The sequence below is a fragment of the Medicago truncatula genome, chromosome 1 (genome assembly GCF_003473485.1).
Source record: "Medicago truncatula cultivar Jemalong A17 chromosome 1, MtrunA17r5.0-ANR, whole genome shotgun sequence".
NCBI classification, from domain to species: domain Eukaryota; kingdom Viridiplantae; phylum Streptophyta; class Magnoliopsida; order Fabales; family Fabaceae; genus Medicago; species Medicago truncatula.
The window spans coordinates 27152731-27164375 of NC_053042.1; the positions used below are offsets into that span (position 1 = coordinate 27152731).

At 33.0% G+C, this 11645-nt stretch overlaps 1 protein-coding gene across 1 annotated transcript; it reads right to left on the reverse strand.

Moving 5' to 3' along the window:
- Nucleotides 1–4773: 4773 nt before the first annotated feature.
- Nucleotides 4774–7612, reverse strand: LOC25480428 (activator of 90 kDa heat shock protein ATPase homolog). The gene is made up of 3 exons (XM_013587123.3): nucleotides 6545–7612; nucleotides 5264–5343; nucleotides 4774–5181 (listed from the first exon to the last, which is right to left on the reverse strand). Exons 1-3 carry the CDS (start codon nucleotides 7403–7405, stop codon nucleotides 5088–5090), a joined length of 1035 nt encoding a protein of 344 aa, XP_013442577.1. The 5' UTR covers nucleotides 7406–7612; the 3' UTR covers nucleotides 4774–5087.
- Nucleotides 7613–11645: the final 4033 nt, after the last annotated feature.

The following is an 11645-nucleotide window of genomic DNA, read 5'->3' on the forward strand; positions in this document are numbered from 1 at the left end:
TGTCAAAAGCCTTTGCTATATCAACCTTGAAAGCCAAATTACCTCCAAAAGTTCTTTTATCAAGTTGATTTATTGCTTCAGATGCCAGGCATATACAATCTCTCATTTGTCTTCCTTGTATAAATCCTTTTTGCTCAGGAGAAATGATTGTTGGCATTATGGCAGCAACCCTATCAGCTAAAATTTTTGAAATTATTTTGTACTTGAAGTTGGCTAAAGCAATTGGTCTATAGTGTGTGTCTTCATCAGCATTTGGAATTTTAGGGATTAAAATAAGAGTGTTGGCATTGAAGTTTGGCATCATCCAGCTATTAATGAAAAAATCTAGGACAGCATTCTCCACATCTCTATTGATTACATTCCAGTAAGTTTAGAAAAAGACTGCACCAAACCCATCAGGTCCAGGGGCCCCATCCTTGTTTAGAGAGAAAACTGCATTTCTAATCTCCTCTTTTGAAGGGATTAAGGTAAGCATGTTGTTGATGTTGTCTGTGATCAAGCATGGGATGACTTCCTCCACAAGATTATTAACCTGCAAAACAGAAGAAGAACAAAAAATACTTTTGAAATGGTTAGTTATATGTGAAGCAATAAGCTCTGGATCAGTTAACAACTGTTCATCATGTCTGATGGTTGATATTTTATTGGTTTTGGCTTTAAGTTTGGCTAGGTTATGGAAGTATCTGGTATTTCTATCCCCCTCAAGGTGCCATTTGACATTTGCTTTCTCTTTCCAGAAAATTTCTTCTTTTTCCAAGGCTTTATCAAAGTTGATGTGAGCTAATTTTTGTTGTTCTAAAGGATTATCATTTTGTCCTAAGGAATCTATTTGAGCTTGTATCTGGTTTAGGTGAGCTTCAGCTTGGGACACCAAATCATGCACATTCTCAAAAACATCTTTATTCCAAATCTTCAATTTGTTTTTGAGAAATTTCAGCTTTTGAGATAAAACAAACATTGGACAACCAACAAAGTGTTGATTCCAGCTAGTGACTACTACATTCATACAATCCTCATGCAAAGTCCACATTTTTAGAAATTTGAACTGGTGGGGAGTAGTAACTTCAAAGATTTTGGACTCCAAAATAATAGGGCAATGATCAGAGTTGTGCTTGATAAGTGTAGAAACAGATAAAGAGGAACAATTGTCTAACCATTCTTGATTACACAGTGCTCTATCTAATCTCTTCTCTGTGAGCCTTCTTCCTTCTCTTTTATTTGACCAAGTGAACTGAGAACCTCTAGAAGGTAAGTGGATAAGATTATCATTATCAGACCAGTTCAAGAAATCATACATGGGAGTTCTAGCAGGTGTAGATGATCCTCTATACTCATGAGCTCCAATGATAGCATTGAAGTCACCTATAAAGCACCAGGGTAAGTGAAGGTTATTTTGGATTCTAGAGAGGTCACTCCAAAGCTGTCTTCTGTGTCTATAACAGGTTGAGGCATAAACAGCAGAAACACCAAAAGGTTTGTTATCAAATATGAGGGGAAATGAAACATGTTGATCAGAAGAATCTAAAACAACAGGGTCCAAGGCAATATTACATAGACACCAGAGGGTTGGAATACTATTTGGTTTAGTATTACAAGCAAAAAGTTTAAACCCTAACCTATGAAACCAGTTAGGAGGAAAACTGTCATAGCTTAACCAGGGTTCAGCTATCAAAATAACATCTGGTTTATTAACTAATATAAGTCTTTTGAGGACTATTTTTGAGGGGTTATTTGCAAGACCCCTGATATTCCAGAAAAATATCTTCATTTAAAGGGTTTAGGGTTACTAGGTTTAGACCTAGTTGTGTAGTTACTCTTTACCTGGCTGGCTTTAGCTTTTTGTGTTTTCTTCCTGTTAGTCACCAACTGAAAACCCGAGTCTTTAATGTTTCTTTGTTCCTCTGCAAGAATAGATTCATTAATGATCTTCTCATTTTGAAACCTTCTTTCAGCTTCATTAACATCTTCATTTATTGCCCTACTATCCTGAGCAGCCACTACATCATCATCAGGCTTATGATCTGCTAAGTTGGCCCATGATTCATGAAGGAAATGCATATCATTTTGTATTCTTGTTGGAGTTGATTCCTTATGAGTTGAGCTGTTTGTTGATGACCTGTCATCTTCATCTTGCACCTGGGTTGCATCAACAAATTCAGAGCTTGAGTCCTCTAAATCTTCATTCACATTCTTCACAAAATTCTGTTCATGTTGTTGTGCCCTGTTTTGTGAAAAAGCTTGATTTTCATCTGAAGAGATGTTGACAGCATCCTGGTAATCAGCAGGCAATCCTTGTGCTATTTCAACATTGGGAGCAGCAACTATCTCTACTACAGGCATTTCAGGAGCTTTCTCCTTAAAGATAAACTTCTCTTTTCCTTTGTTTCCATCCTTAGGCAATTTAATAGCATGTTCCTCTATGTCATTCCTAGTGTTTCGTCTACATTTGCCATCATTATGACCCACCATTCTACAAATGTTGCAGTACTCTGGAATTTTCTCATAATCAAGTTCCACAAACATTGCGAAACCTTTTCTTTCTACCCATACCTTGTACTTAAGTTCAGTGGTTAGATCAATATCAACTAACACTCTAGCAAAGTGTCCAAAAGTACGTTCTAACATTGGTTTCCCTGTATTACTATCTGTGCATATTGGTGTGCCAACACTGCTTGCAATTGCAAACAGTATTTTGGGTCTCCAATACTCCTGACCTAACCCATAAATACGCATCCAGACTTGTGCTGAGGAGTTTTTCTGGGTATTAGAGTTAAATTCCTTTGTCCAAGGAAACAACTTGAGTAAACCTGGGTTTAGGTTCCACGAAGCAATAGAGCGAACACTACGAGCATCTTCAACTGATGAAAAACAAAACTCATAGTATCCCTTACCTGGAGACGTGACTCCCCAGCGCCCTAAGCTCTTCCAAATTGGCTTTAGCTTCTCGCGTAAGGCGTGCACAGTCAAGGGGGTTGCACCCTTGGGCCAAATGATGCGTGCATGAAGATTATTTTTGCATGTCTCTAACCCAATCTCATATTCATCATCTGGTATTGGGATTGCAAAATCATCACCTTTACGGCTAGGTTTGGGAAGTTGGCTCATGGGAATATCACAAACATTACTCAAAGCTTGTGCGAAAGTTTTCTAGGTGATAGGTTGGGTTTTTGGAGCGATCTTTGTGGAAGTATCATCGTAAAGGCAAGGCCAGTTGTTTATGTTGGTTTTGGTAGTCATCAAGGTTGTCTTAGTGTGGCGGTGGTTAAGGGTTTCAAGGTTGACGATGAACAGTAGAACATCGCCAGAGCTAATGCATTTTCCTTATAGTGTAAATTAATTAAATTCACTCACTTTTGTTCAATCACTTTTAATTGAGGCAAAATAAATTAAACTTTCACTACCATTGTATGAAGATTTGGTGAAAACCACAAAAGTGTATTCTCAACATCATCTAGCTCATAAACCACATAATCAAACCTTTAAACCCAAAATTAAACCAAAAATCTCTCTACTTTTAAACCTACGACCTTTCAAATGATTTAGTGATTGAACAAAAGTGAGTGAATCGAAGGATTTGGATGGAAGAAGAATCGAACAAAAGCGTGTTTATAGGCATGAAGGATTTGAGTGTTTTTGGACATGAAATTTATGTTTCTGATTGCATTGAACAAAACCCATAATTAACATCATTTTCTTCTCCATATTTATTCTGAATTTCCGCTATACCTTTTTCTTATTCGGATCGAAGCCAGGGTTCATTGAAACGTTCATTACCCAGAATTTCTTAAGAAAAATTATAATAAAAAAAATTACATTTTTTCTTGTTTTTTGTGTGTGTAGAAATTGAAGGAGTTACGCTATTTTGGTGAAAGATTAAAAATTAAAGCTGAATTTAAAAACATGTGATTTAGAATATTGAAATGAGTTTTTAATTTTTGTGATGAAAATGATATAAAGATGAAGAATATAAGAGAAGAAGATGAAAAATTAATTATGTGTTAGTCCGTCGTTCACCTGTTATATGCAATCAAATGGCTGAATTTTATATCAGAAATATTAGACGTTAAAAAATTAACGGAAATGACCAATATGATTAACAACAACTTAGATAAGGAAACAATTTTAATATTTTTATAGTTATGAGACCATTTTGAAAATAAAGAATTATCACATGAGTATCACATGACCGACTGATTAATTAAACCCAACCATTAAGTTAAAGAGTATCACATGAGATAAGATATAAAGAAAACAATTGTTTATAAGTAAGTGAGAGTGATCCTCACCTCACAAGCAGCTTTGGAAGTTGTCTCACGTCCAACTACGATTTTTAAATGTTTATAAATGGGACAATCTTCAACTCACAAGAGGGGCAATCCTCACCTCATAAATCGATTTTGTGAAATTATGTTAGGACGACCACAATTTTTAAGATGATAGCATAACTTATTCTAGTCGACCTACTATCAAATCTCCGCTATCGAACCGCACAACATTGTCCATTAATATCCATGCACCAATAATACAGGACGTTAGGGGCATGCCGAAGAGTCGCATTGAAAGATGGCCTGAATAACTGGGAAGCAGCTCACCACCCAAGCAGGTTTGATAGACCAAACCACAATTTCTTAGAAGATAAGATCATCATAATGTTGGGATGACCCTATCAAGGACAGTAGCAACCTTACTCCTGACAAGTTTAATATATCAGGATGACCCTATTTTTGCCAGTAAAAATATCCATTCTTAATAACTTTATAAAGACAGGTGCAGTTCATTGCAAATTGAAATTTCAACTGTTTTCAATTGTGTAACACAAGTTAATTCTGTCACCAAGGATAGGGATGATTGTAACACGTAAAAAAACAAAGATGACGGATCGAATCTTAAATTAGACGTACAACGAGCAAGGATCATCCACGGTAATAAACAAGAGAGTTTCTGAAACCAGAAATAAGTAGCAGCAGAAATCATTGCAAAAGACACTTCGTCTTTCACAATAAAATGATCCAATGCCAATAAAATGATCTAACCATATAAAAAGAAAACAAAAATCGAATTCTACAACACATACTTTCAATGAAATCTCACATTCCAAAACCAAACACAGATCGAATCCTCTGGAATATGAGATCCCTCCACCCCCTCTCTGTATTCTCCACCACAGTCGCATTCCCAAATCTGCATTTGAAATCAATCAATTCAATAACTCAATCTTCTAACACAAAATTATTCATCAAAACCAAAATAATCAAACACTTACCTGTCTTCATCAGGCACATCAGTGTGTGTTAGCTTCACAACCGTAACTCCAGATTCAGGCTCCTCAAACACAATTCTCACCTACAAAATTCACAGCCATTCAGAAACAAATACTCAATTCACATTCCGAACAAGGTTTTGAACAAAGGTTTACAGCCACAGATAAGCTCGCAACATCATAGTTTTTTATATTTCTATGACGGCGATCGAGACCAGAATTCTAAATTACCTAATGCGGTCAAATCACGGTTCTTACGGTCAAATGCAGCTGATGCAGCTTCAATTGCAATGATATTGGTTTGGCCAAAAAGTTAAACCCCTGATTAAGACTGCATTTTCCGTATTTAACCACAAATATCCGCAATATTACAACCCTATTTGGATATACAACCTAATTAAGCGCTTATAGCATAAGGACTTATCATCAAGTGTTTATGAAAAAATTATTTCTTTGACAAAGGATGAAATAAAGTCAAATTGTAAAAATGGCTTAATTGCAATTTTGATCCCCTATTTCATCATTTTGCATAATTGGTCCCCCTATTTTAAAACTTGACAGTTTGACTCTCTTTCATATATTTGATCAAAAATGCATATTGCCCCCTATTTAAAATTTGACAGTTCGGGTCCTTCTATCAAATATTTGATCTAAAATACAGTAATATGACATGTTTTAAATGAAGATTTTACGGGAATTTTTGTACAATTTCTACCATGTTCATCATTTTCCATCATCACATCATAAACCACGTCATTTAAAATATATTACATTTACAGCATAACTTTTAGTTCAAAAATAGGACAGAAGAGCAAAATTGTTGGATTCTAAAATAGGGCGACCAAATATGCAAAATAATGAAAATAAGGATCAAAATTGCAGTAAATCCTAAATTATTTTTATAAGCTATCCTACAGAGTTTATAGAAATAAGTTGAAAACCAATTATTAACATGTCATCAACTATTTTACTAAGTTCTCCTGGTCAGTCTCATGAGGTTTATGCCTAATATACAAGTGTCACAAGTGTTTATACCTAAAACACAAACTCAAATAAGTCAATTCAAAATTCCAAATAGATCCTATATACAGCAATCCAACTATGATTTAAAACCTTAATTCCAAACAGAAAACACAAACAAACAAGTATTTATGCCTAGTCTATAAACTCGAATAAGCCAATCCAAACAGGCCCTATACGGCAACGCAACCGTAATCTAAAACCATCCAACCAAAATAGAAAAACCCTTAATTCAAACATAACTAGAAATCAAACAACACTAACCATTGATTGCATTCCATCTGGCCAACTTCCAAATCTCCATCTCTGAACAATCAACTTCCCTTCTTCCAACTCCAAATTCGTCCCTGTAACAGACCCATCAAAAATACTAAACTCACCCCCAACCTCCTTACTAATCCTAGCATTACTCTGCGTAAAACCCTTCCATCTATTCTCATCCATCATAATCTCAAACAAATCCTTAGCCCTACAATTAAACTTCTCATTCAAACTAATCACTTTACACCCCTTCTTCCCTTTCTCCTTCGCAACCGGAACAACTTCCTCCTCCTTTTTCTTCTCCACCGCAACCGAATTCTTCGGCAAAACCTTCTTACTCTCAAGATCATCCTTAACAGGTCCTCCTTTCGACATACTCTCAACCCAAACCCTAACCTTCTCCAAAATCAACCCCTTCCCTTTCAAAATCATCACATCCTTCAAACTATTCGCAATTTTCCCTTCTTCTTTAACACTAACCCTAATTTCAGGATCTTCATCAGCATTCTCATCAGAAATATACGGAATCTCAACACCTCCTTTAACCTTCTGCAAAATCTTTCCTTCAGAGTCACGCGATTCACCTTCCCAGGTAAGATTAACGCTGATTTCATATCCTGGGATGATTTTACCTTTCCGGACATTAACGTAGGCTTCACCAGAAAGCTTTTCGACTTTTTTGACAGTGATTTGAAGATTATTTTCATGGTCATCGATGATTTTGAGATTGGTGAAGAGATTGTTGAAGAAGGTTTTAGACCATTCAAAACAATTGGTTTCGGACCAGTGCCAGTTGTGGACGTTTGTTCCGTCTGGTCTGTCTTCTACGATCCAACGTTTGTCTCCTTCGCCGTATTTTGCCATGAAATTGGATTTGGTAGCTAATTTACGGAAACAAAAACAAACAGTGGTGGTTGTTTGAGGTTAATTACGATGATGGTGTTGGGTTTGGGTATGAGATTTGAGTTTGGTGTTTTATATAGGAATGTGGAGTTTGGAATAGTCTAGAAATGAAGAAAAGAAACCCTGGTTTGGTTGGATTCAACTCCAACAAGTGAGGCGGAGGAAGGATCTAGAAGTCACCTAAAGTGGGATTAGATTTTGTTTATAGTAAGTAGGGTGTTTGAATCATAAAATAGTATAAAATTACGTTTTTAATCTCTTAACTTTATTTTAGATAATAATTTAGAGAAAAAAAAATTTGTACATTTGAATATGAATTTTTAAGTTTTAAATTTAATATTCATATGCAGATAAAAATGAAAGACTGTATATTTGAATATCGAAAGGTCATAAAAAAATTATGAATTTAAAACTTCAAAATTCATATACAAATAAATCAAAGGACAAATACAATAGAAAAAAAAAAATTAAGGACCATGTCTTTACATGAATTTTAAGTTTCTTTTTTACGAAAACAAAACAATATTTATTTTTTTAATTTAAATTGATATAATAGATCATTCAACATCAATAAAAATATAGAGGATGAATCTGCGAACAAACTTACAACATCTAAGTTAAAGGCATACAACAACAAAATGCCTACAAATAATATGATAAAATTAAAGTGACTGGAAAACTCATGTCTCCGGATTTGCAACGTTGACGCATAAATCATTGATTGCATAGTAGATCTTTCAATATGAATCAAATGAACCCTGCAACAAAACGAGAAATCAAACAATGTCGCAGAAGACGACACAGACACAACACCGCACTCAGACATAACCTTTGAGCCAGCGATTAAGCTATATACAATGACTCCAACTTGCTCCACATAGCAACCACACTCTTGTCCTTCATGACCTCGCTTAACACCTCATCTCTTAAGCATGAGATAATGACACTCATTGTCTTATCCATCATCTTAGTCTTCTAATTGTGACAAGATTGTTGGCATCACAACCTCACCCTTAAAATTATATACACACTTATGTTGAATCAAGATTGCTAAAATTCGGGGAAAGATTAACGCTGATTTCATATTCGGGGATTATTTTACCTTTATAGACATTAACGTAGGCTTTGCACGGAAAGCTTTTCGACTTTTTTTACTGTGATTCGGAGATTATTTTCATGGTTATCGATGATTTTGAGATTAGTGAAGAGATTGTTGAAGAAGGTTTTGTACCATTCTAAACAATTTGTTTCGGACCAGTGCCAGTTGTGAACGGTTGTTTCGTATGTCCGTCTTCTACGATCCAAAGTTTGTCTCCTTCACCGTATTTCACCATTTAATTTAATTGAATTGAAGTGATAATGCTGGATTTGGATATGAGGTATGAGTTTGGTGTGTTATATAGAAATGTGGAGTTTGAAAGAGTCTAGAAATGAAGAAAAGAAGAAAAGAACCCCTAGTTTGGTTTCAACCCCAACAAGTGAGGCGGAGGAAGGATCTAGAAGATGACTAAATTTGGATTAAATTTTTTTTGGGGTCTAAATTAAACTTATATTAGGGTTAATAGGTCTTTACCCCCTAAAATATAGGTCACTTTTGGTTTTGCCCCCTGTAAAAAAAAAAATTGGATTTGGTCCTTCTAAATTTTTTTTGTTTTGGAAAACCCCATATGCCAGCTGACAGTGCATTTTTGTTGATGTGGCATGCTGATTGTATAAATTTTTTTATTTTTTATTTTTTAATGGGGTACGCGTGGCATTTATGATTAAAAATTAAAAAATTCATAAAAAATGAATTAACTTCTGGAAAAATGAAAAAATAAAGCAAAATTAATAAAAATGATTAAAAAAATTAAAAACGAAAAAAATCTGGAAAAATTTTAAAAATCGGGTAAAATCTAAAAAATTTAATAAAAAAAATCTGGAAAAATTAATATATATCGAAATTTTCAAAAATATTATAAAAAAAATCGAGAACATATTATTATATAATTATTCTGATTTTGAAAATTAATTTCTAGAATTTTATTTTATTCGAAAATATAATCTAGATGAATAACATAATACAATGGATATTGATTGACACCGGTATATAAGTCATGTTATACTGTTGAATAACAAGCCCTTAATTCTATTCTTCTTGATCTAATGTTATATTCATAAATTTCGAAATATTTTAAGTTGCAGAATTTTTCATTTTTATATAAAATAAAATTTTTTCGAAAAAAAAATATGAATTTTTTTCAGAATTTTTTAATTTTTTCGTTGTTGAAAATAATATGGAAATATGAATTTTTCGAAATATATTAATTTTTTCATTTTTTAAAATTTTCCAGATTTTATTTTATTAAATTTTACCTGATTTTTTAAATTTTTCCAGATTTTTTTTATTAAATTTTCTAGATTTTTTCATTTTACCAGGTTTTTATTTATTTGTCCATAATTATTTTCATTTTTATTAATATTTTTATTTTTCCAGAATTTATTTCATTTTTTTGTTTTTTTAAGAATTTTTTTAAATTTTTAAAAAAAATTATAAATGCCACATGTACCACATAAAAAATAATTATACAGTCAGCGCGCCTCATCATTCGAAAAAGGTTACACAGCATGCCACATCAGCAAAAATGTACAGTCAACTGGCCTAGGGGGGTTTTCCAAAACAAAAAAAATTTACAAGGACGGAATCCAAAAAAAAAAAATTACAGGGCTAAAACCAAAAATGACCTATATTATAGGGGGTAAAGGCCTATTAACTCTTTATAGTAAGTAGGGTGCTTAAATCATAAAATAGTGCAAATTACATTTGTAATCTCCTAACTTAATTTTTGGACACATCTTTTTTGGTGAGACCAATGTTACTCTTTGATGAATTGGAGGTAATTTACACATAATAATAAGTAGGATTCGATTATGAAACAAATGAGATGAAGATCACATGTTGAATAAACGAGATGAAGAAATTTGATGTGTTTTAAGATGAAAATGATAAATTATCCTAAATTCGTCAGAAGGTAACGTAGAAAAAAATCATCTTGTCTTCATTGGAATTTTGCCTTTTTGGTCGATTTGTATTTTCAAGTTTCAAATCTAATATTGTTAGCGCAAACAAAAATGAAAAAACTTATATTTGAATTTTATTTTTGGCATTGTATATTGAAATATTGATAGGTCATAATAAAATTAAAAAAAAAAAAACATACATTTAATGACTAAGTTAAAAGCGCAAAAATACAATGAAAAAAAGAACTAAATCATGACCTTAAATTAAGTTAAGAGACATACAGTCTTCGTGAGCCTAGCTCAGTTTTTTTTTTTTAGGAAATGCGAGCCTAACTCAGTTGTTAGAGACAATGCATAATAATATATGCAAGGTCCGAGGTTCAAACTCTGTCCCCCACAAAAAAAAAATTAAAAAGTTAAGAGACAAACAATTACATATTATTTGGTTGATCTCTGATTATAAACACTTATTCTATTTTTTTTCTTTAGAGAATAAACACTCATTCTTTTAAATTACTAAATATATTTATCTATTATTGTTAGTGAAATATATTCCTAAAATATGTTTTTAAGGGTATCCACCTTTTTATTGTATTTCATTGTATACATATTTGATCATATAATCTAATTTAATTAAAAAAATATATTATATTTATATTATTTGTTTTATTTAAATTTTACTCAAATTTCAATATTTATTTTATATGTTTTTAAAATTTGAATTGAATTTGCAGAGTTAATTTGAGATCAATTTTTTCAGGCCCAAGTTTTCTAATGAGAGAAATTTTACCTTCTCTCTAAGTTTTCTTTCTCCTTCATTCATCGAAGATGAGTGGTTTTTGCTTTTAGGTCCTTTTTTGAACTAGAATCACCCATGATCCCATCTACATCTTTTTTCCCCTTTCTTTCAATCTAAATAAGTGGTTTTCACATATGTCAAGTTTTTCCTTTTGTGTTTTTTTTATTTCGTCATCTAAGTGCGGCATTGTGTTGTTTGCCGAATCGCCGTCTTGTGCGGCGTATGATTTCATGTCTTGTTACAGTGTTCGTTTAGTTCATATTGAAAGATAGACTTCAGTCAATTACAAATTCAATCGATGATTTGGGTGTCAACATTGTTGATCCGGCGGAAACATGGGTATTTCGGTGACTTAGATTTTATCATATTATTTGTAGGGATTTTGCGCTATATGCTATTAAC

Excerpts from the sequence above, each read along its gene's own strand:
- LOC25480428 (XM_013587123.3), bottom strand. The coding sequence starts at position 7,405 with ATGGCAAAATACGGCGAAGGAGACAAACGTTGGATCGTAGAAGACAGA. Across the intron at positions 5,344-6,544 it reads CAGATGGAATGCAATCAATG|GTGAGAATTGTGTTTGAGGA; the intron begins GTTAGTGTTGTT and ends TGAATTTTGTAG. Across the intron at positions 5,182-5,263 it reads GATGTGCCTGATGAAGACAG|ATTTGGGAATGCGACTGTGG; the intron begins GTAAGTGTTTGA and ends TTTCAAATGCAG.